The following is a 25522-nucleotide window of genomic DNA, read 5'->3' on the forward strand; positions in this document are numbered from 1 at the left end:
ATGGCACTGTCTGTGAGGCTGGTGAACCTGGCTTCGGTCCCAGTGTCAGGTCCTCGATTCAGTGAATCACTCACTTATGGGGATAATTCTATATTGTCCGAAGCAGCCATTCAGGCCGTTTCACAGCCCCAAATCCCATTATTGTATTTATTATTGAATTTATGTATTTGTTATTATTATGTGTTATTATTTGTTATTATATCATACATTATTATTTCATTATTTTTAATTATTTTTTATTTAATTATTTTATTTCTAATTAAAGTCAATGGGAATTTTCAGCACAACAGCCACTTTGAACTACTGTACTGTATATAGCATGAACCCCTTAATCTCCCTGTGCCTTAGCACAGGGGTGCTCAACTCCAGTCTTCAAGCCCCTCCAATAGGTAAGATTTTCAGGATATCCCAACTTCGGCACAGGTGGCTCAAAACAGAGGCTCAGTATAATCCTCTGATTGAGACACCTGTGCTGAAGCAGGGATATCCTGAAAACCTTCCATGTGGGAGGTGGGGAGGGGGAAGGGCTTGAGGACTGCAATTGAGCACCCCTGCCGTAGCATCTAAATTACATTGTAAGCTTTAGAGCAGGGCTCTTCAAATGGTGGCTCGTATTCCATGTGCGGCCCTCGAATTTCATGCTAGTTGCTTAGGCAGCTAAGTATAGTTTTTCACACTGAAACTCACGTGTAAGTTAAGGTAATGTACAGATGATATATACAGTAATTGTTCGAAATGTTGAATTATAACGTTCAAGTCTTCTAAAGCTGCAGTTCAAGCTGTCGTTTAAAAAATATATATTATTTTTTTCATTTAATATGTGCATCAATACAATCTACACACGGACAAGTGATTAGCCAAGTTGCTGATTGATCCGTTCTGTAATCGATCGCTAAAATTCGGCTGCAGGTTCACTAAATGCATCTAGGGTAATCTTCTGCTGCACTGACAGCCAAAGTTCTGCGAGAAAGATCATGTGACCAGGCAGGCACTAGATTCAATTGGTTCACTGCTAGAGAGGGCAGGGCTCAAAAAGCTGATTCTGTTTCAGAAGGGGAAGGGGGTGAGACTTTGTATGTGGTTGCTATTGGAACAAAAAAGCTTGTTACATTATAATACTGTAAAATGCCTTTAAAATAGTTTTTTTTTTTAAATGCTACAAGTATTTTCTCATAGTACAGAACTGATGTATAAAAAAACACACATGTAGGATATTGCTTGAACTGCAACTTTAAATGTATCTAAAATTACATTGCAATAAGCTTGTGGCCCTTCTATTCCGAAACATTTTCTGAACTGGCCCCTTTGGAGAATTAATTGTTGAGTCCTGCTCCACAGGGTATATACAGTAGGCTTGCGAATTGCTGTGTCTTGTGCTGAGTACACCGTCAGTACAATATAACACAGTATAATTATTATTACTGGCATGCATGAACACAGACATACCCACGATTTGTAGTCTTAATGACCTATAATTGCATTTGTGATGATTGCATGTCTAAGGACACCTCTTTAATTGAATTAACTGGCATATCTGGAGTGAAAATGTTAAGGAAATGCAGGCAAAATTGACTAATAGCTCTTAAAATGTTATCAGGGGACAGTAATTAAATAAACAGCTTTGGGAAAGAACGAGATGTCTTTATTATTTTATGCAGGGAGATTGCAGTGTTTTTAAAGTGTTAATTAAAAGAAGGGAAAAAAACACTTATTTTTCTAAGGATGGGAATATTCATTTTTTTAAATGATCTATCAGATCACACTAAGACCTCACCAAATGCTTTCTATATGGACATCCATATGAGTTTCGAAGAAAAATAAAAAAGAGCTTCAATGGAAAGGATGTAAGATTGATAACTATATAAAGGAAAATGTAGATATGTAATGGATATTTTATGCTTCTGTAATTGTAAATCCGTCACTATTGTTTCTTGTCTGTACAACTCTTTGTTGAATGTTCTTCAAATAAATAATTACATGATCAAATAAAAAAATATATAATGTATTTTTCAGTTCTTTCATGTTTTTCCCAAAAAATTGGGTTCTGACAGATTTGTTATCTTGTTTAATGTTGCAGACCTCTTAGGAGCAAAATGAACCAATTATGGCACATTGTAGATAATTAAATCTGGATGATTGAATTGATGCATAAAAATCAGAAACCCATTAGTAATTTTGCATAAAAGTTAAAGCCAATTTATATGCATGGTGAGCTGGAACATAGGAGGGGTTTGATTTCTACTAAAGTAGCTACTCCCTTTTTGTCACAGTGTTAGGTTCCTGCACTCTCTGTTTCTTTTAATCTGTATTCTATATGTAGCCAGAGCTGGTTTCTGGCTACCAGTCTGCCCTCACTGGCAGCAAGCCCTGGTAAGAGCAGGCCGGCCGGTAGTAATCATGGGTTTTCCCCACTCCCTGCAGTACCCTTGAGTGACAGGGGGAGGAGGTGGAACCATGTCTGGGTATACCCAATCGTGGGTCATACTGTACCTGGTACCTTCCTCCTGGTTGTACTTAAGGGGGATTGTCGCCTAAATTTATTAGTGCCTCTCCCCACTGAGAGAGGCAGGTCACACAGCAGAGTGCCTGAGCATTGGGCCTTGTCTTTTCCTCTTCTCCTCGGGGGAGAGTGAGTGTGGACCTTATCTCTGCCTCTGATGGAGGGGTAGGGAAGAGCTAAGACAGCTGCGGGGGTCCTTGACCCGTAGTGATTGTCCAGGGACTATCCTACCGGTGGGTAGCCGACTCAGGGACTGTAATTGGGCAGACCACTGCCGTGTTGTGAGTGCTTACCCAATAAAAGCCGTTCCTGTTTCATATACCTCCTGCCTGGTGTGTGATCTTACTGGGGAGGAGCGGGAGTATTTCTACTGTAGGAGATGCCTCCATACATCTGGAGCCTATGGCAGAAGGAGGCACTGCACTGCTAGAGAACCACGTGGGGTATGTACCCCAGAAACTTGTACTGTGTCCCCACAACCATCGGCGGACGACTTGGCCCTCCTGCTTATCAACAGGTAGCATGCACCACACACGCTGTAATGGCAGAATCTCCCATCGGGTGGGGGAAACACTGTTACATTTAAAATTGTATATTTTGAATATTCCTACTCTTAACATTTTTCTTGGACCCTGCAATGAGCAAATAGATGTTCTCCCTATGCACACCTGAGTTTTACCAGTGCCACTGACTTTGCATACATTAACCTTGCACAGTGCCAACGACAGCTTGTATGGGGCCTAAGACAGAGTGCTGACTCGGGACCCCGGCTTGTTAAGTGGGTGGGGGAAGGGTAGTAGGAAGTTGTGACCATCATCTGCAAAGTTGCCAACATTTATAAAAGTTTTCCAGGCACAAACATTGAGGAGCTTTTAGCGCTGTACATGGCACTATTAAACGATACATGTATATTTCTGAACATGGAGAAAAAACATGGACTATAACAATATCTACAATACGTTTTGCTCCCTATCCTAAAGATGATACCATGTCATGTTGAGTTCACACTTAATTGTTGTTATATATACACTGTGTAACGGTGTTCTCCCCCCCTCCCCAGTCGCAGATAGGGACCATTACAGGGTGTGTGTTGCATACCTGCTGGGAACAAGAGGACTGAGTCGTCTGCGATGACTTTGGGACACAGGAACAGGCTTCTGGAGTCCATACCCCACATAATACTAGGCAGTGCAGCCCTACGCTTCTGCCTAATGGGTTAACAATATATGTGAAATAAATATATATACATGATGTGCAAATCTATGAGATAAAGGAGACTTTTAGTTACATCCTTTGATCAAATAATGCCCAAGCCTGCCACCAAACGCCAAGGTAAGTCTCATAGGCAGGTCCCTACACTGACTGCAACTAGTGTTATGTGAAAATGCCCCAAATGGGGTTAAAATGTCCAAGCATGTGCTTATATATCTAGTGCAGTTAAAAACTGGTTAATACCATTGAGAACACTTACATGTGAAGTGAATGGTGGTAATCCAGGGACCATACTGAGACAATACCTAGAAAAGGGTCCCTACTACAACAGGATGTGCCACCCTCTGCTGTCACTCAAGTGCAGTACCAAAGGTGAAGGGGAAAACCCCATACTAACTACTGGCAAACCTGTGAACACCAGGGTTTAGTGCCTGCCCATTGGATAGAATAGTAGCCAGGGGATACTCCGCTACAACTGTTTTTATTATAAATGCCTCGATGAATTGCAATAATGTTCTGGCGCATAACGTGCGCCATCGAGGATACGTTAGTTTCTGCTTACTATACAGTATGTTGCTAGGCAATAGAGTCTTCCCTATGTGGGACGCAGGGTGCCATGGTTGCGCATGTGCTTTTGTAAGGTGTGCGATTATGTCATCTTCATAACACATGCCCTGGACACTGCATCGCTTGCAACTCCATGTCCAGAAGTGAGAACTTGGTGGTGGGTTCCGGTAGTAAGTGTTCCTGGGTCAAGTGAGCCTAGGTCAAGTAAGATGTGAAGTTGGTGAACCCATTCAAAAGCCGCTATTTTGTCCTTTTGAACTTATCAGTATTAGGTTGGTCACTGATTCTGCATAGACAATCTGATGGTGCTGGCAAGCCAGACACACAATCAGATTATGGTGGGTAAAAAAAAAAAAATTATGATGAAACCAACTGCAGTACAAAGTACAGGGAAGATAAAAGTATCAATGAGTGTGTTTGCATGTCTAAGGGGTATTATTTCCCCTCAGGGGAAAGAATGTAAATTGATGGTCTAGTTCTAGGACATTTGGCCATGGCTATCTGCTCACAACAATATAGCCACTGTCGCTACGCCGCCAGGTTTACTCGCCACATGACAATCTCGCTTCAGGTCACCTCGCCACCTTCCGCCATCTTTAAATGTCCTCAGTGGTTGTGACCAAATAGATAGAACAGTGTTTAGATCTCAAATTACATCTTTAAAGGGAATAATGTTAAAGAGATTTGAAAGTGTCATCTTATTCTATGTGTTGTAATTTTCTGAAGCACATTTCAATGAAATACACATATTAAACTGTATACTGCTTGTTTTATAAAGCTTTATCACATACTGGGGCATACTGCAGTACCCACTGCACTAATAAACACTCTCCTGTTAAATCAGGAATTACTAAATGTTTGGACCATTTGTTATTTAGACTACCTTTTGTTTCTTTATATAATAACTTTTTATAATAACGTAAACACCCACTAGATATAGTTATATATATGGTTGTGTATAAAATATATAATGTACCTGACTGCTCTGCGGACAGCTCAGTGTTGGGAACTTTAACAGGCAGTATCTATTGCAAACCACTATTGACAGAGGAAAGCAGCGGGGGCCTAAGACTCAGGGCAATTATGACGTCACAGCACCTGAACTGAAGGGCTACACAGGAAGGGAGGGGCTGGTTGTGAGCCAGATCCATGAGGGGAGAGAGCAAGCCATGTTCCCCAGACCGGAGGAGAAAGTCAGTAGTGGTTCCATTTAGAAAAGGCCCAAGAGGACAAAACAAAGGAGACTGTGAGGAAGAGCTGGTGCCATTGACTGACAGGGATCAAGGGAGTGTGTCAAGGGATCGATACAAGGGGGGGTTATTGAGCTGTGAGTAACCAATCACCTGGGAGATCACTCACACAACTCGCCAACATCTTTTCCATACCAACTCCAGCTCGCTATGAGTGTTTGAGTAACAGATAAGCATCCGCTATATACATATAGATTTATATCTGGCCTGCAACCACAACCGCATTGTTCTCTTAGATGAGCTCCAACATTGTGCAGGCACCAACAGTGGCCCATTAGTTTAACCCTTGGGCCAAAGGACTAAAGCACAGACTCTCTGGGACACTTGCGCTGCACAACTGCTGTATATTATATAATTGTGTTATTTACTCCATATGTATGGTCATCTGAATGCGTGTACAGCTGCTTCTGACTCAGTACACAAAGTGTTATTTGTGATAAGAAAAGCCCAGCTTATTGTTTGCTCCAACATACTATATCATAAGCAAAAACCCTCCCTGTGGGGTAATACATACCACGTGTCACAGTACACACTAAAGGGGGGACATATGAACTCACACCCCTCTATTTTACATACATCCCCAGTACCTGGGATGAGAGGGGGTTACATAACTTTAATTTCATATAACGCTTTATTCCCAATGGGAATCAAAGCTCTTCACAATTATAGTATAGTGCGCTGTAAGCAGCATAATATATAGGATTTTTACAGACAGTCCCTGCCCGGATGAGCTTACAATCTATATTTTTGGTGCCTTAGAAACAGGGAGATAACGTGACTTGCCCAAGGTCACAAGGAGCTGACACAGGGATTGGAACCAGGTTTCCATGATTCAAACTCAGTGTCATTGTTATTAGAGTCAGTGCTTTTACTCACTGTATAACTCCTGGGGAACCCCAGCAATATGTGTTGTTATATTTTACCACCTCCTATTTATTTCCCTAGTTTTGGTCAGGTCTCATTTGGCTGTTTGCAATATACTGGAAACAAACTAATAATGTAAGTTCTATTTTGAGGTGCACAGCAATGTAAGCAGCTCATTGCTAAATTCCCTTGGTGTCCAGAGGCCTTTAGAGTTGATTACTTCGACTGAATGCACAGCACATAAAGCCAAGGTAAGGTTGAAGCCCTCTGCACGCTATCATTTCTGGCAGCCTGATCAAACTCTGTGGATCTTTATTTGTTTATGTCTGCACACACTGAGGACATTCTTTGAATAGTAGTGTTTATTTCTTTATGAAACACCATGCTACCTGCCAGCATACCTACCAAATTCAGGCTTTCAGGGACTGACGCCCTTTCCAACCTATTTATAAGCACTTTGGGATTTAATGTGATATTAATTGCAGATAAAAGGCTTCAGTAGCCGTATTGTTCCTGGAAAAAAGTACATTTGTTTTAGTTTGTGGCACTTTTTGGTGGACAGAAATGAAGGCACTTCTTAAGAGAAGGTACAGTATAGTGTATATAGCTTAAAATAAAAGTATAGGGTTTGAAAAGCTATATACCCTCATTTTTTATCTATGGAGAACCCCAATACAGGTCCCCTAATAAGGTTCACGACCTACAACAAATCTCGAATTATATTAATTGAGAATGTCAACTCTCGTTTATGGCTTGAACTTGGTGGATGACAAGTACAGGTGGCAGAGGTACAGTATATGGTTTCCGTTTACAATGCTAACTACTGTACAGACACTATTATACTGGCCTCCATTTAAAAGGGGCCGCTCGAACACACAATGATGAGCCCCAAAGGCTATCATTGGTTATTTTGTCATGCCGGGATACCACCTATTTTGACTGCCTGACACTCCTATTTTGCCCGCTGTGACATTTTTGATAGGCTTGTTTTGGTTCTAAAAGAAATGTAGTACTTAACTCAATGAGATCACCTCTAATATCACAGGAACAGCCCCTGATATCACAACTGTATCCCCACATCACAAAAATGCCCCGTGATGTTGCTGAACAGGCCAGCCGACAATATAGACAAAATATTAGCAGTGTCAGTGAGACAGCTGCTTATTGAGTTGTTGTCAAGTTCCTACTTAAATGGTGCTAAATATCTGTGGAACAAAAGCATACAAATATAATTTTACTGTAATCTCTCCAAGGACTCACCAGGGACAAAGACATCTAAACTGAACAGAATGGAATAAAACTGAAATCACAACATTTCAGAGATCTTTTATATTGAGGATATTAAAGACCTATTTTATTTCCCAACTGGTCCTTTGATTGACAAACGTTGTGTTGCACTGATTTCTACTCACAAATGACACCCGCTCCCATCCTTCATTATCTAAAACAGGTGAACAGTACAACTGTTGATTAAGATTGTGGGCTTCTGAAAGTGTGTCTTCTCACTGCAACACTTATAGTATCATCATACAGGTACCGTATTAGGTTATATCAGCACACGCTTAAAATAAATCTGGCATTTTCCCTGTGTTCATTAGACTTATCTAGTATGCACACAAATTGCACGACTTGACATCTTATTTGCATGCAATTTTCATGCCCCAGGTAGGGGAAATAGGGCGATTGCTGGACAAGGAGGGGGAGAGAGAGAGAGAGAGAGAGAGAGAGAGAGAGAGAGAGAGAGAGAGAGAGAGAGAGAGAGAGAGAGAGAGAGAGAGAGAGAGAGTGGGATACATGGGAAATATGCTGTCAATAATTTGAATACATATTTAAATTAGCATATATCCCACATATCTCAGGTGTTTTCACTGATATCTCCAGCTCCAACACTCTCCATCTGAGCCTCATGTCACATGCCTGGTGGAAGCAAGGTTTCTGTCTGTTACGAGCCTGACTAATAATCTGCAAAATCAATAGAAAGATTGTCTAATTGCGTATTCCTTGGAATTGCATAGCCAGAGCAAAATTGGGTAAAAAAAAGTCTGTTTTCACGCAGTTCGGACATGCAATAAGCATAATGACTATAGCAAAAACAGCCTTTTCCCCCCAGAAATGCACTTACTGTATAGGAATTATTGGAATTCAGGGACAATACAGTAGAAGAGATAGTAGAAGCCAAATAAAGGGTGAAGGTCATAGTTAGATATGGGCGAATAGTTTTTGCAAATTTGGATCCGCAGTGGATTGACCGGTTTCAGTGAATCTATGTCAAAAGGGCAATTCGCGGTTTGCAAATGTATTATTATTACCAATACACGCCACTGATTCCGCAACCTGTGGATGGATTTGTAGAATCCAATCAGTGTATTCAACAATCCGTTGGCGGATTCTTAAGAATCTGCTAACGGATTGCTGAATCCACGGATTGGATTCTACAAATCCATCCACGGGTTGTATCCAATGGTGGATTTTGATTAATTTGCTCAAATTCAACCCGTCCAAATCAGTTTGCGGATTTGAAACCACCAAACGGATTTTGGGGGTAACATCAGCAAAAATCCAGGAAATGGATTTGGGCGGATTCACCTACTTCTAGTCATAGTGTCAATTACAGCAAAAGAAGCCAAACACTGAGCTTCATGCAGATAAAAAGCTAAGGAGCCCTCAGCACTGTGATCATGCTACCCTGCTATATAAGGGAGGTGCATTATTGCTCTGAGTTTACTAAATGTGGATAAAGGGGGAATTGATTGGTCCAGAAGTCTCTTTTGATTTCCCATAATATCAGTGCATGATGGTACAAAGGGTATTTGACAGATACTTGTGTCTTTGTGTTGCTGTGTCAACTTGTGGCTTATAGAAAAAAAATCAATGCACTACAGGCCCCTTCAACCCGTGTGTCATTGGTTTTAAATCATAATTAGAAATGAATAATCCTGATGGTGCATATTCACTACTATTTCACACTTGTGGGAGGAAGAGACTAAATTCTGATGTGGCGCGATTGGCCAAAAATGCCCGTTCAAGTACAGTGGAGTTTAGTGAATTAGCCCCTCAGTGATCTTTACATTTCTTTTTTTAATGGTTGTTAAGGGACATATAAATTGGCCATGGTTCCCTTCTGTCCTCTATTCTGCAGAACAATGGATAGACCGTACAGTTTGGAGTTCTCTGAAGTCATACTGTAAACATGGGACTAAATGTATCTTCTGGACCCTCTATCAGAACAGTGCACAAAATCATCTTTGTCACATTGCATTAGAAGAAAGTTCTCACCTGCACTTTCCTCCAGCTTTCCAATGGTTTCAATCTGTTCCACCAAATCATTGGAATTCCACTGGCTCATTCCAATCAGCATTGCACTTTTTCCCTCCACAACTTCCTCTGCAATGACCAAAACACAACAGAAAGTTTGTATATTAAGGTATGCAGACTGGGCTGAGATACAAAATAAAAGACAATTGTGGTGTGTACAGTACATTATAATAATGAACCGACCTGGAAAGCGGCTACTTTAACCTATTGAGCAACTTTAATAGAAAAGTAGGTCAGTTATATTTTATTTATGAAGATAAGGAATTGAGGATTTTCTTTTAGAGATACTTTACGGTCTTGAGGTAATTTAGTATCCAAAGACAGGGGAGCGAGGGACTGTACCCAAAGAGAGGGAGAAAAACACTACATAGAGCAGTATTGTCGATACAGTAGATGTCTAAGCAGCATGTAATTCTTCTTGCTATATTCACAATTGAGTAACAAAAGCATATCCTAATCAGTGGCAATGCAGTAGATGTGGTGTCCAATGGTCCCGGTGATCTCAGAAAAGAAAGAAGTATAATCGTGCCAACAGTATATGTAAACAATACAGCTTTATAATCATTAAAAAAAAAACTCCAGAATCGAGGCTTACACAATAAAAGCTTTTTTTTAAGCATAGAAACAGAATAAGTAGTGACTCACAGGTCGGGTGAGTTGCGATCTCACCGCTCCGCACGGGTCTGTCACATCCGGTGTAGTCATTTTTTTTAGCTTGCCCATTCATTGCCATAGTGGCAAACCATGGCCATATTATTGTCATGGTTTACCACTTTGCCAATCAATGGGTAGCGAGGGCGGGGGTGGTTGCCCTTGGGAGGGTGTTTAGGCCTCCCAGTTGGGTATCGGGGGAGGGGAGGTTAACCCCTTAATTACTATAGCGGTTACTAACCACTAAGGTGTTTAAGGGGTTAGTGGCGAGTAATTAGTTTTTTTTTTTTTATTGTAATGTTGCTGCCCACGGAGGATGAAGAGGAAGATGAGGACGGCTTTCATCCTGGCAGGAGTAAGTGCAACTTTAATTACCTTTATGCGCTATTATCTATATCTGGATAATATACATTTTCCCCATTACTGTACTGTATGTGTTGGGGAGCGAGGGGGAGTTGTTGGGGATACCGAGTGGGTAGCAGGAGGGGTTACCACTGCTATGGTAATGAAGGGGTTAACTCCTCCCACAACCTGCCTGATATGCCTAACCACCCACCCTGGGTCAAGTACCCCCATTCACCCACCCCCTGTACCCCCAACAAACCAGCTACTGTGTCTTAACCCCTTCATTGCCTTAGCGGCTAGCCGCTAAGGCAATAAAGCTGCTTTAATGTGAATTTTAAAAATAGAGTGCGGAAGCAGGGGATCTCCTGAGCTGGACCGCATTGATTTCAGTCTCGGGGACCCCCTGCTTCCCGAGTTATAGGCCACGGTATGGAGTGCCGGTATCTCCCTGCAGTATTTAAATCTCCTGGATCCGTGGGTGCGTGACCCGGTAGATTTAAACATGGTGGAGATCCCAGCACCATAATACCAGGGCTCGTATCTCGGGAAGCAGGGAGTCCCCGAGGCTGAAATCAATGCGGTTCAGCTCAGGAGACCCCCTGCTTCTTCACTCTATTACTATTAAAATTGACATTAAAACTGCACGATGGCCTGTAAGAGCCGTGCATGGAGATGCAGCTCTCTCTGTGCAGCTCTTCCAGGCTGCAGTTTAAACAAACAGTTTCAGTGTGAAAAACAAGTAGTGCGATCTTGCATTTTTTGACCGAACTTTCAAAAAATTGTGATTTTTCTTAGTGAATACAATTTTGACACACTTTTTATAGTGCGGTAAAGCAATGCAAAGTCGCTCGGAAATGCACATAATTTATTGAGGGATAGTGAATAAGCCCCCTGGAATATAAAATCAAAGAATACCTAAACAAAACATGCTTTATACAGTTATGTGTATGTTTATTTTGTTTATCAATGTATATTTCTTAGAAGTTTGTTCAAAATGACAACTATTCCACTTTTGCAGATCTTTATTGCACATGTATTGAATTAAATAGTGAATTGATATTAGATAAATGTGTTTATAGTAACACGTACATATACATTTTTACAGTGATACAGAGATGGTATTCATGACTTTTGTAGATGGTAGTATTTAGAAAGGACTGTGAGCCATATTTACTAAGCGGTCTTCTGCCATAAGACCTCTTCCGGCACTGGAAGACTCCTTACAGCCAACCAAAGTCAATGGGCTTCAAGGTTTCTTCCAGGGTCATATGGTAAATATGGGCTTGGATCTTTCAGTAAAAGGAGTATTAAGGAATGGACATGGCAAAGGGGAAATATGGACCCAAGTACTGTAATTATTAATGCCATTCTGATCACTCGCATTGTGTCAGCGCATAGAGAATATCCCTGTTATTGGATATCAGTAATAAATGTTTGGTATTGATCTGTTTTCTTTCAGTGTGACCCTGCCAAGTTATTATAGGTGAGAGGAAGAGGAAAGCTTGATTGACATCTGACAACGTGAGATTTTGCTTCTCAGATAAATGTTTTTGATTGTGGTTACTGACCTGATGATCTAATGCAATAAAATGTCAAGGGGTCATTTCAGTGGTTCAAGTTCTATTAAAATAAGTAGTGGCCCTCCGCTTCAATGCAGGAGATCCCCATTCATTTGAACAAGGTACGGTCATTTAACTTAAACACTATTTTAATACGTTTAATTTTTTTAAACCAGATTCCAAAATAAGTGGGTAATATGGTTTGTAAATAACAAAAACAGGGGTACTTTACCATGTACCACTTAAATACCATAAGAACTGTTCGTTGATAACAAGTAATTGAGAGTTCTTGTCTGATTTTTGGGGTACTTGTTAAAATGCTACTTGCGAATTACTCAGTAAGTGCTTATGTCCGAGTCCTCTCACCGTAGTGTTGTGTTGCAGTGAATCATTGTGGCTTTCATGAAATGTAGTCACGTTCATGACAACTTGTAAAAACGCAGTCCCTTTAAAAAGTATATTTTTGGTGATATAAAAATAATTGAAACACTACATGTGTGTCAGTTATAATCCTGAAACTGTTCCTGCAAATGTTTTGATATATTTGTGAAAGCTTTAATGAGTTTCACCAGCAGGTTTGTAAAATATTGAAATACAGTATAGCAAAGTATTGTGCAACCCCAGGGGAACATATTGGCACTTGGTAATTTTGTACCATTTCTTTTTTTAACTTTTGTGAATTTTTCGTATGTCTAAAATTTCCCAGTATCGAAATTCTCTGTGAATGCTTCACCCATCAAACCACTTTACAAAATATTTAACATTCTGGTTTATTTTTATTTGCCTTAGAAACAATAAAATGGGCATTATATAATACAATACATCTGTGAACAGAAACAGCAGTCAATGTTATTTTCTGGCAACAAAATAAGTCAACTTAAAAACCTCCAGAAAGCAGCATATGAATGCAACACTGACTTGACTGCTCTGTAGGCTGCTGTCGCCTATGTTGGTCTCCCTTATTCTCACACTCCATGCTCCAATGGTCAGGGTGTGAACGGGTAGGTCTCGTTCTCCCGCTGCCACTATCAGCTTTTCTACCCTCTCTCTCTGCACATGGCAGTCTTCTAAAGACAACCTACCTTTACATCTACAGTACTTTCACTTTCCTCTCTGACTTTCCTTCTCTTTCTCTCCTCTGACTCTACTATGCTTTTACTGGGGGACTACAACTGCTATATTGAGGATCCCTTACTCATGGCATCTCGCCTTCTCTTTTTAACCTCCTCCTTTGGCCTCCACCAATGGACCAATTCTAGCACCCATAAGGATGGTCATTATTTAGACCTGGTCTTTATTAAAAACGGTTCCTTTCTGATTTATATGTCTCCCTCCTTCCGCTCTCTGACCATCACCTCCTATTATTCACCGCCACTCAATTCCCTTCACCCCCCCTCCTACCTGTTCTACTCACTATTCTTAAGACCTTAGCTCCATTGACCTCTCTGCATCTTCCCTTAACGATAACCTCTCTTCTCTCCCTCCTTCCTCTGAATCTGACAACGTTGTCAACTCTTACACTCTATCCTCTCTTGATCTATATGCCCCTTCTCGGCTTTGGCACATCCTTCCCTCTAACCCATGGCCTTGGCTAAATTCACAAATACGCTCCCTTTGTACTTGCACTCGCTCCTTTAAATGCCTATGGAGGAAATCTCACACTCAGGCTGATTTACACCACTATACATGTCTCCTCTCCGGTTTTAACTCTGCTCTCTATACTGCCAAATATCCCAACTTTTCCTCACTCATCAATGCAACAATCACAAATCCAATCAACGCCGTCATTTGACTTCCTCCTCCGACATTCTCGTCCCACTTCCCATCCTTCATTCACTTGTCCTCAAGTGTTTGCTGAGCACTTTAAAGGCAAGGTGGATGCTATCTATAATGTCCCATACCCCTTGTCTCTGCTTCTACCTATTACCTATTATTCACCCATTACAGAGTTGGCAGTTTCTAGGCTGATTTTCATTTCTCCCCTTACCACATGCTCTCTTGATCCCATCACTGGACCCTTACCTGTGGAACGCGCTACCCTTCCATATACGCCAAGCACCGTCTCTCCCCACCTTTAAGTCAAACCTTAAAACACACCTCTTAAATTAAGCATTTTAATAGCCTAGACTCATGGCTACTGACCCACAACACAGTCGCTCCTACCAAACATTGGACCAAGCACTGCCATCCCTCAATTGCTGTTTCTGTAAGTCTCTCAACATACGTATTTCCTATTAGGCTGAGTAGGCTATAGTGGCAATTTTTTGGGGGACAGCAATTTGGGGGGGGGGTGTGAATATGTGTGTGTATGAGAAAGCCTTACCTTTTACAGAGCGGCCCCCACCTGTAGCATCGCGTCTTCACACAACGCTGTGAAATCATGACGTCAATGCGCTAGGGCAGAGGGCCACCCCGAGCCTACAGGCGGCAGAAATGTAAGTTGCCCACTACCACCATACCACTTAGATTGTATGCTCTCTGCAGTAGGGATTTCCTTTTGTACCTATTGTATTATAATTCCCTGTACTGTATTATCTCTTTTGTAAAGCACCGAGTACACAGTGGGCGCTATATGAATAAAGATATACATAAAGTACAAATGAAGCTGCAACACCAAAAATATTCCATTATTTTCACACCAGCAGAGAAAGGGTTCTGTCCCATGTAGGAGCTGGTTGTGTGTTGGTGGCAGTTACAGTAGGTTTTTGTTATACTCAGCAAAACATATTGTGGACTATTATTTCAAATCTTTGAAATATGTTCTGGCCTCTTTCTCCTTTTGCTGTTCATACTTCGCAGTCTATATATCAACTTAGAGAAAAGTGTGTTTAGAAGCACTGCTCTGTTTTTTTGGAGCACAGCTGCAACACATGTTAGAACAGTTTCTTACAACTGATGCAGTATGTTAGACCTACACCGCTTCAGATGTGGAGAAATGGGGGGGGGGGGGGGGCAAAGAAAAGGCAAAGAGTTGTGCAGAGAGATGCAGACGGATTATCTGTGCACCATGTAACCCCTCTTACTGACACTCCCCATAAAGCAAGATGGGCAAAATTGAAGCAAAATGCTTTGATACATACTGTAGGTGCAGAGGGAAAATCACCAGGTTTTGCTCCAAAATTGCCTTGATACAATGATTCCTTTGTGTCTACCACAGTGCTTTCCAACTGTTCTTTCAACGGCGACACCGCTAGACGTTCTTTTTAATGCACACGACACCCTTGCTCCTTTTGCACAGTTCTTCTTCATGTGAGATCTTTTGCAATCAATCCCTCATTGGTAAACACTGATTTCACATTTGCTGCTCTTCATCACTGGACTTTGATATGCCAGTGAAGATGAGCAGCATGTTTCTCTTTTGCACGCTATAAATACTAAGCCCTTCAATATGCCACACAGATACCCCAAACTGCTTTGCAGATAGCAAAATCCTGCAGACAGGGACTCAGAAAGGCACCGTGGCATTTTTAACACACAGCCAGCCCAGCTACCGCAGTAATGTGAATGGACGGGCATGCTGCTATTGTCCCATTCTTGCTGGTTGCCATGGTGACATTTCCCAGCCTTGCATCGAATACCCATGCGATGGGAAGCTGCCTTGGTTTTAAAGGATACGGTCGAGTATATCCAATAATAACGGCTCATTATGGGGGCAATGTCCCAGCGGCTTTGGTTAATATTTTTTTGTACATTTTGAACTTGTGAGAAGTGACATATTAGAAGAAACTGTACAGCACGGACAGGGTTCCAGCCGAGCTAGAGATGGGAGAATCACAATGGAGCACTTATCTGGTTCATTGTATTGTATTGCATTGTATGTCTTTATTTGTACAGCGCCATTAATGTACATAGCACTTCACAGTAGTAATACACGTGGTAATGCCATATTTACTACGAAGTGCTACTCCATAAGACACCTTCCATGCTGGAAGACCCCTTACAGCCTATTCACTTGAATGGGCCATACAGTATAAAGCCATATTTACTAAGCTGCGCTTGAAGGTGTCCCGTGCAATAGCACTGCATAGTAACGTGGCCCATAATGCTGACCAGGTGCAGCAATAACTATAGTGGAAATGCAAGCACAAACATACAAACAGTATGATAACAGTTGAGAATGTTCTGGTTTGCAGCAGTGTTTTCGTCCCCATGGAGAGAGCATAGAAATGGGGATGAACACCTTACTGTAAAGATACTTTGCTGGGCACTCAACACTGACAGCGACTGCATCTGCACATATGTAAGTAGGTATGTATATCTTTATTTACACAGCGCCATCTATGTACATAGCACCTCGCAGCAGTAATACACTTGACATAATAATTTAACACATAATAGGTATAAGCGCTGGAGACATAAAAGTAACATTATGAAACAGGAGTCCCTGCCCTGAAAAGCTTACAATCTAAGTGGTAATTAGAAAGAACGTACAGAGACAGTAGGAGGCTGTTATATTCAGTGTGTCTGCAAGGGATCAAGGTCGCTGTATGAGGTGAATAGTATTAGGCAAGGAGCTACCCATATGCTTCATTAAAAAGGTGTGTTTTAAGATGGGTCTTAAAGGTACATAGAGAGAGTGCCAGTTGGATATTGAGAGGAAGGGCATTCCAGAGGTGTGGTGCATTGAGAGAGAATGGTTTTAGGCGGGAGAGTGCTTTAGATACGAAAGGGGTAGACAGAAGATATGCTTGAGCAGAACTCAAGAATCGGGCAGGTGTATAGCGAGAAATTAGGACTGAGATGTACAGTAAAAAGGGAGAGAAGTTTTTACTGTATATGGTAGCCTTAAATGTGGGGAAGAGAATTTTGTGTGTGATATGGGATTCAATAGGAAGCCAGGAGAGGGATTTCAGCAGGAGAGATGCTGAGACAGATTTCGGAAAGCGTAAAGTGATTCTAGCAGTAGTGTTTAGGATAGATTGAAGATGAGACAGGCAAGAGACAGGAAGGCCGGACAGTAGAAGATTACAATAGTAGAGACAGAAGAGTATGAGGGCCTGCATTAGAGTTTTAGCAGTAGGGCGCAGAGGAAAGGGCGTATCTTTGCAATGTTACAGAGGAAAAAAGAACAAGTTTAAGCTACAGTACATTGTGAATGAGAGAAGAATGTGAGGGAAGAGTCAAGAGGTGCGCCGACGAGTATTCTAAAACTTGCCTTGGGAAATCTGGGGCTATCCCCAACAAGACCCAGGTACATGCTGCAACATTTCAGTGACATTTCTGCAGACAGACTAATGGCCATCGGATTAAAACAGCGGATTAACAATGGGCCATTAGTCTTTCTGTAAAAATGTCACTGAAATGTTGCCGCATGTACCCAGCATGTACCTGGGTCTTGTTGGTGATAGAATACTCGTCGGCGCATCTGTATGCAGCGTGCCTGTGATACTGGATGTATGATAGTGCTGCCAACAGTAATGTAGAAGGGGCAGTAGGGCCAGGCTTGGCCTGAAATATGAGAAGATTTGTCTTTTACATGTTGCAGTTTAAGTCGGCGGAGGGCCATCCAGGATAATATAGCAGAGAGACATTCGAAGATTTTGGTCTGTTCAGCAGGTGTAAGGTCAGGAGTTGAAAAGTAAATTTGTGTAATCAGCATAGAGGTGATATTTGAACCCAAGAGATGGGATAAGGTCACCTAGACAGAGTGTGTAAAGAGAAGAGATCCCAGGACAGAGCCCTGGGGTACCCCCACAGAGAGATCAATAGAGGAGGAGGTGTTAGCAAATGAGACACTGAAAGTACGATGGGAAAGTTAAGAGGAAATCCAGGATAGAGCTCTGTTACGGATACCAAGAGTATGGAAAATGTGATGAAGAAGAAGAAGAGGATGGTCCACAGTATCAAATGCTGCAGAGAGGTTGAGTAATATGAGCAAAGTGTAATAACCTTTGTCTTTGGCAGCATGGAGGTCATTAGTTATTTTAGTGAGGGCTGTTTCGGTGGAGTGGGCCATGTGGAAGCCAGATTGTATAGGATCTAGAAGAGAATAGGTGAGAAAATGGAGCAAGCGAGAGATTACAAGGGTTGAAGGAATTTAGAGGCAAAAGGCAGGATGGAGACAGGATGATAATTAGGGAGACAGGTAGGGCTAAGCTTGCTGTTTTTCAATAAGAGTATAACTTGTTTGGAGGAGGAGGGAAAGGTATCAGGATAGAGGGAGGATTTGAAAATACGTGACATGTAGGAATGAGAGGTTTGAGGAGATGGAAGGGAATGAGGTTGAGAGGGCAAGTGGTAGAGTAAATGAGTAGAGAATGGCACACATGAGTCCTGATGAAGGAATGCTGTAACACTGAAGCATTGACAAGCAAATTAAGTTTTTGATACTACTTTATTCAAGACTGGTGTGCCACTCTCTACCCATTCACTTTGGTCCCATCATCTATGTGCTAATTATATCACTGATATTTCCACTATAGTAGCTCCTGCTCTGTTATGGAATCTTAAAGTGGCACCATTATGTATAGAATATAGGACTCATATTACTTTGACTTTCAAATGTATCCTTCATTCTCACTTGAGCACAAACCAGACATGACAAAAGAGACATTAGTATAAAGGGAATACAAAAATAAATATAATGTGCAGCAAACGTAAAAGTAAGAATAAAGAAAGAGATCCCTATGCTTGAAGTCTAAGAGGTACTTTGCGAGAATTACTTACTGGATAATGTGTGCTCAAAAGGCAAAGCAATGTATCTTTGGAAATTGATGGTTAGTTGAGATTAAATGCTACTTTAATGATTTATTAAGAAGGTGGATTTTTAGATAGGACCTACTGTATACGTGTAAATAGTAGCAAAACATATGAGCTGCAAAATAACAGACTCATAGGACTGTAGTGTTTAGAAGGTGAGGAGGAGAGCTTTGTAGTTAACACAATTTATGGGGAAGCCTTTTACTAGAAGCACATACTGTATAAAGAAGATATTAAAGAAAATCAGTGATGTAAGTATACCCCCCTCTTAAAGGGTTATTAGCAGTGTTGGTGTAGGCTAGGCCCATCCTAGGTTGCTATGGTGATCCAGACACCACGCAGGGGTATTTAAGAAGGAGAGATGGTTCTGGAAAGATAGGTTCCAGGAGGACATGAGGAAAGGTGCCTCGGGGACAGTAGACACCCATTTTCTTAAGGGAAAACAATAGACCGGAGACCCTGTAAGAATTCAATTTCGATTACTTTATTATATTGTAATTAGGTTTGAATCCGTATATAAAGACAAAATTCCACGCATACAGTATGATATTGCCTGATTTGCAACAATTCTTTCTTTAATACATATTATATTGCACATATGATATCAATTAACCACCATTATATATCATATCTTTTGATAGATTCAGTTACATTGGGATAGTATTTTGAGTTATAATGGATTTCAGTGGTGTTGAGTTGTCTAAACAATGAGGGCTCTGTGAATGACATTTAAGTAATCACAGACAACTGTGGTTAGAGTTTATGCAATCATGGGAGTGTATGACATATTGGATTCACAGAAACTCCGATCTTTCCAGAAGACATGCAATATTTGGTCATATACTTGATTGGAGGGTGGGCAGTTCCTTATCAGATATGACATCAGTTTCAAGCTGTATGGCCTTATTTGGTAATAGAGTTATTGGTAGCAAGGGATAACTAAGGGATATTATCTGGATAAATACTAATAGTGTGTAGATAGTGGGAGGACAGAGGGATTACACCAGAAAGATGTGGGAGGGATTACATCGAGATGGAGGAGTGAATGGTTAACACCAGGATAAAGAAGGAATCAGGTTTAACATCATATATAGGTGTATATATAGGTATTGCACTGTGTATTTTTGTCACATTAAAAGTAGCTTTGGGCATTTTTGTTTGTTTTTGTTGTTGTATACATTTAGCCATGCCCACTAGCACTACTTTTGACACTTATATACATATATAAATATATATATTATGTGGTAATGGTTGGGGTTTCTCAGAGCTTGTTGGGTATTTGTGGGTATATTAATAATGTGCAGCTGGTCTCAGCTGCTTTTGGGAGGGTGGTGGCCCCTCCCCCCCAAGGTTTAAGCTTGCCCCTCCCCACTTTCCAAGTTGGCAAGTCAGTTTACTTTTGCCAGGTTACGACAGATCCAATGTAGATCATTCTTACTGTAATTATACAGGTTTACAAGAATTTTAACCCAGGGAGTGTTAGGACCTGCGAACAGGGTCTGCCTTGATGTGGCTCGCAGGCTTACAATGCTTTAGCCAAAAGGTTAAACTAAATGACCCTTTTTCAAGAGAATATATAGGTATTGCACTGTGTATTTTTGTCACATTGGAAGTAGCTTTGCTCATTTTTGTTTGTTTTTGTTGTTGTTAACATCATGATACTAAGATCAAATACAAGTATTCCACTCTGGAACAGAATAATATGCAACCATCTTTGAGGATATTATAACATATTTGAATGTCACCGCCATTTTGTACTGTTTTTGTATGTGAGTATTATCTTCAAAATAAACATTTCTTTTTAGGTGCTAAAACCAGAATGCTGAATACTGTTATGCTGGAGTAATCTATTGAAAGAGACTAAAGGACATTTTACAGCCCCTACTTTGTTATGTTGTAGACATGGACAGCAACCTTGTCAGTTAGGATCCTTAGAGAAGACTAAGGGAGTCCCAGATAAGTGCTAAGTATAAAACGGCATGTGCCATAGGCGCTTCAGTAACGAGGAGTCCTGGATGCCAGCGGATCATCTCTAACCGCGGATCTGCATACACTTTCCTCTCAGGTTGAAGTGGAAGTGGCAGTAACCATAACGGCTAAAGGTATTGTGTTACATATACAGGACCCCCAATGGACCTAGTATTACTGAAATAATGAGGAAAGGGATTCCACAACTATAAGGAGGGGGGGCTGTGTCTTATCACAGTAAAGGAACAAGATAGATACCTTCCTTCAAGTCTTAAGCAAGGGTACTGATCGAAGAATAGTTTTCATGTATGTCTGATGTAAAATACAATGCAACATGTCCACATATGGATGAACAGCCCCTATGTTTGGGGACACGAATAAATGACAGTTGTGCTATAAAAGTTCCTGGCGCCCATTATTATACAACCTGACTACCTCATTGCGCAGTCGCCTGAGTCAAGGTAAACCATGCGAAGTAGCCATATACACACCACACCGATGTAACCTCCCTAGGAAGCCGGGCAGGGAGAGTTCCAGAAGGTTTTACAATAATTTAAGAAAATTGGCAAAATGGCAGTAGGTGCGTAGACTTTAAGTGTCCTTGACAGTAAAGGATTTAATTCAATGTGGTCCTCTTAAACAGGTTGACAGAGTGATATAACCATGTGTATTATGACAATGAGTCATGGCTGCACACTCATCTTTTGTAATTATTGTTTCAATAAAAGGTCCCATTGTGGTAATGTAATTTGTCATTGGGATACATGTCAACTTAACTTATATAATATCTGAAAAAGGAATTTTCAATACAACTTACATTCCAACTGATAATGGCTTTAAAGTTTAGAATGTCACAGCTCTTAGTGACTGTGGTATTCATATAAACAGCCACACTTGCTTCATCTGCAATTGGTGCACATACCTCGAGCATCAAAGAATTCATCATCAGAGCTGTCCACAGAGTCATTCACAGTTTTCTGCAGGCGCCACTGTGCTCCACTAAACCGTCGCGATCCCCCTACAAGAATAAAACAAGATGTAGTTAGACAGGAAGTCTACCCAATACAACTACATAATGAAACTTGGAAAGGGGGCAGTTGTGTGCTGAAATTTTCCTATGATGAATGAGAAAAATTGAGTCATTTAAACATTGCTGTGCAGTAGAAAAACTAAAGCCAGCGAGATTACATGCTAGACAGAGATGGAAGTGTGTCACAGCCAGTATTGCTAGTTAGTGCTGTAACCGCACAGAATTCTTTCAGTGACCTGGGGCAGTTTATTCATAAACATACAGTAGTCTTTATCAAGCTAGATATTAAACTGTAATGCTTTTTGCACCACTTTGGCACTATTCTTTAGCAGGGACACTCCTAAACTGCACAGGAGAAGTAAGTCTCACTCATTATTGTATCAATACATGAGTTTCCACTATGCAATTTAGCAAGTCATATCTGATATGCTTTACAGGGTTTATAGCATGTTTGTAGGACTCATTCACATGAAATCAAAGTCTATATTTCAGGGGGGAACGCATATATCAAGATAGTGCATTTTATCATTTAACTCAATTTGAACCTGCACCAGATATAGGAAGCTTGTTTCTTCCATTTAGAGCAGATATCTTAAGAAGTTGTGAGCAGAAGTTATTACCACCACCTGATACTGTTCCTACAAGCCCTCCCCAAAATTTCTGCTAGTGCGAATGGAGCGACATTCGCGCAAAGCAACTTGATACATTTACACGGTTTTGGAGCACTTGATACATTTACACGGTTTTGGAGCACTTGATACATTTACACGGTTTTGGAGCACTTGATACATTTACACGGTTTTGGAGCACTTGATACATTTACACGGTTTTGGAGCACTTGATACATTTACACGGTTTTGGAGCACTTGATACAGCTGTGTATATATACATATAGTTAGAGCGCACCAACTCCAAATCCCTCACAAGTCCTCCCTCCATAATGCCTTCAAACTCGTTACATTTATACTGCAGCTTTTCCTCCGACTTTTTATTCATTTTTCGTATTTTCATAGGTTGGAAAAACATTTTTTTGGTGTTATTTTTCACTTTCAGTTATCTCTAATTCTGGTTTATTACATTTATTTTGTTTGAGCACTTTAATAGTACAACGAGTACCCTTGTATCCCATAAAAGTACACAATCACCAATATCTCCAGTACAGAGGTGAAACTAATAAAGAGATGTTGCTGGTAGAGCTAGCGTAGGAACGCCTCAGATGGGTCATTGCGATTCACTTATCACACACACCAGTCATTTGACGTTCTAGGATTACCAGGACTTTCAGCAGTTTATTTCAGGCAATAATAATGTAACAACACAATTTTCAGGAAAAATGTGACATTTTATTTTACTTTCTCCAAAGTAACACTGTGTTCTAGCAGTTCCAACCAGCAGTTATTAAATTGTCTAATATTATGACAATACCCGTACTGCATAATTATTTGTGTCTGCAGTTCCTCCTGCACATTTATTTTTGAAACATGTTTACACCAAACTCTACAATAGGAAATCCATCTTCACAACTCCCAGTGTTTTAGCTGCTCAATGATTTTTAAACGTTGCAGGGGTTTTTGCTTAAAACAAAAAAAAAAAAAAAAAAAAATGAACATGGCTGCCAGGCATAATTGGGAAAACTTAGGATCAGCCAGTTTTTCTGATGTCTTTGAAGGGGCTACTTCTTTTTATTGATTTATTTCATGAGAAGAATATAAACATTTAAGTAAATATAGCTCTTCGGGGCAGGATCATTTTCCTAAATGTTACTTTTATGTCTAAAGCACTTATTCCCATTATGTGTTATTTGTATTACTTGTTATTTATATGATTATGTCACATGCATTTTTGCTGTGAAGCGCTATGTACATTAATGGCACTATATAAATAAAGATAGATATACATACATACACACAACTGAACATTCATATATATGTGCTGATTGACCCAGTAATCCCAGTAAACAATGTTTTTTTCATTCTGTGAAACCCCTGACACAGGCCCTCATGGGAACCTTGCAGCCACTCACACTGCATTATACAGATATTTCCTCCACATACATTTGTATTGGATCTAAGGACGTTGCTTAGGTCAGAGGTTCTCAACTCCAGTCCTCAAGCCCCCCCGCTCCCATCCCCCCCATCCCCCGGACAGGTCATGTTTTAAGGATATCCCAGTTTCAGCACAGGGGTCTCAATCGGTGGCTCAGTTTGTGACTGAGCCGCCTGTGCTGAAGCAGGGTCCGTGAGTGGCTTTGACAAGACAAACAGTAAGTCCCCCTACATCTGTACAATCACCAATAAAGTGAGTGTGATGACAATCATATGGACCAACCGCTTTGATGAAGCGTTCAGCTCAATCCTCCGTTAGAAAATGTGCATTTTTACTATGACATACCAGGTACGGCTATAGGGCAGGGAAAAGGCTCAAATCTGATGCTTCGTTCAGGAGATTTTAAATATTGTGCGTCAAGGAGGCTAAAATGGACCTCTCCCCAAAGCTCGGTGCAGTGTGATGTTACCATGGTACATTTAGACGCTAGAAGTTAGGAAATTACTGATTGTAACATTATAAAACATTTTTTTTAAGTAGCAATATATGCTCTGGGGCCAAATACTAATATTATATGAGTTACAGTACATTCATAGGCTTTCAGGGGGACTGCTGCATTAAGCTGCTTGTGGGTAACTGACCGGGACAAAGTATGTAGCTGCACTTTTTGAAATGAAAGATAAGACTCAATGATCCATGCTCCAAAGAAACAGACAATACCAACAAATCTTGTTTCAAATATGGTTGTATTGTATTGTATTGTATGTCTTTATTTATATAGCGCCATTAGTGTACATAGCGCTTCACAGTAGTAATACATGTGGTAATCAAATAAATAACAGATAATATAAATAACAGATCATGGGAATAAGTGCTTTAGACATAAAAGTCCTTCTATTTGCTGCTAGGTGAAGGTACATGTAACATGAAATATAAGTGCATATAAATCATAGGTAATACACGATGACATAGCCATGCATTAAATAGCCCGGCACTAATTAACGGTTTAGGACCTTTGGATGCGGCATTTGCCACTGGACCCTTGACTATCAGCGAAACAGCAGCAGGTCAACTGTTATTGGTTAAATGGCCCAGAGAAGAGCCCCATTCCGCTAATCAAGGCCTACATTTTGTGCTATATTCCACCATATATAATTTTTTCACTAGTTGCGGAATTTCCAGCTTCGTTGCCAAAACGTTTGACATAGTCTAACACCACATTCTGGAACAGAATTAGCGATTCCTCATCTTTTAATTCAATCATTCGCACTCTTGGTGTGAGCTTGAATGTTAATCCAGATAACATGACTGGCTATTCTTCAGGTGTCACACATACCACTTTTAGGCCAACAATGCAGCAATACGTTCTGCATAAAGCTGTATTTGCCAAGAACGGAAACCTTATGGTTTCTGCGCTACTTACGACAGTGGTACGGCTATAGCATTCTGAAAGATGCTTTACAAATGATGCCTTGCAGATGTGGTATGGTTAGGAGACGTCTTACAGCTATTTCCA

At 40.7% G+C, this 25522-nt stretch overlaps 1 protein-coding gene across 3 annotated transcripts in view; it reads right to left on the bottom strand.

Moving 5' to 3' along the window:
* Positions 1-25522, bottom strand: part of PITPNM3 (PITPNM family member 3) — a 462376-nt gene that overhangs the window by 244292 nt on the left and 192562 nt on the right. For all 3 annotated transcript variants that reach the window (XM_075594415.1, XM_075594416.1, XM_075594417.1), the window contains 2 exons: positions 21853-21948; positions 9670-9777 (listed from right to left, as the gene is read on the bottom strand). In XM_075594415.1, the coding sequence (XP_075450530.1) occupies positions 9670-9777; positions 21853-21948 (204 nt within the window). The remainder of the gene's footprint in view (positions 1-9669; positions 9778-21852; positions 21949-25522) is intronic.

This window comes from Ascaphus truei, chromosome 3 (genome assembly GCF_040206685.1).
Source record: "Ascaphus truei isolate aAscTru1 chromosome 3, aAscTru1.hap1, whole genome shotgun sequence".
NCBI lineage: Eukaryota > Metazoa > Chordata > Amphibia > Anura > Ascaphidae > Ascaphus > Ascaphus truei.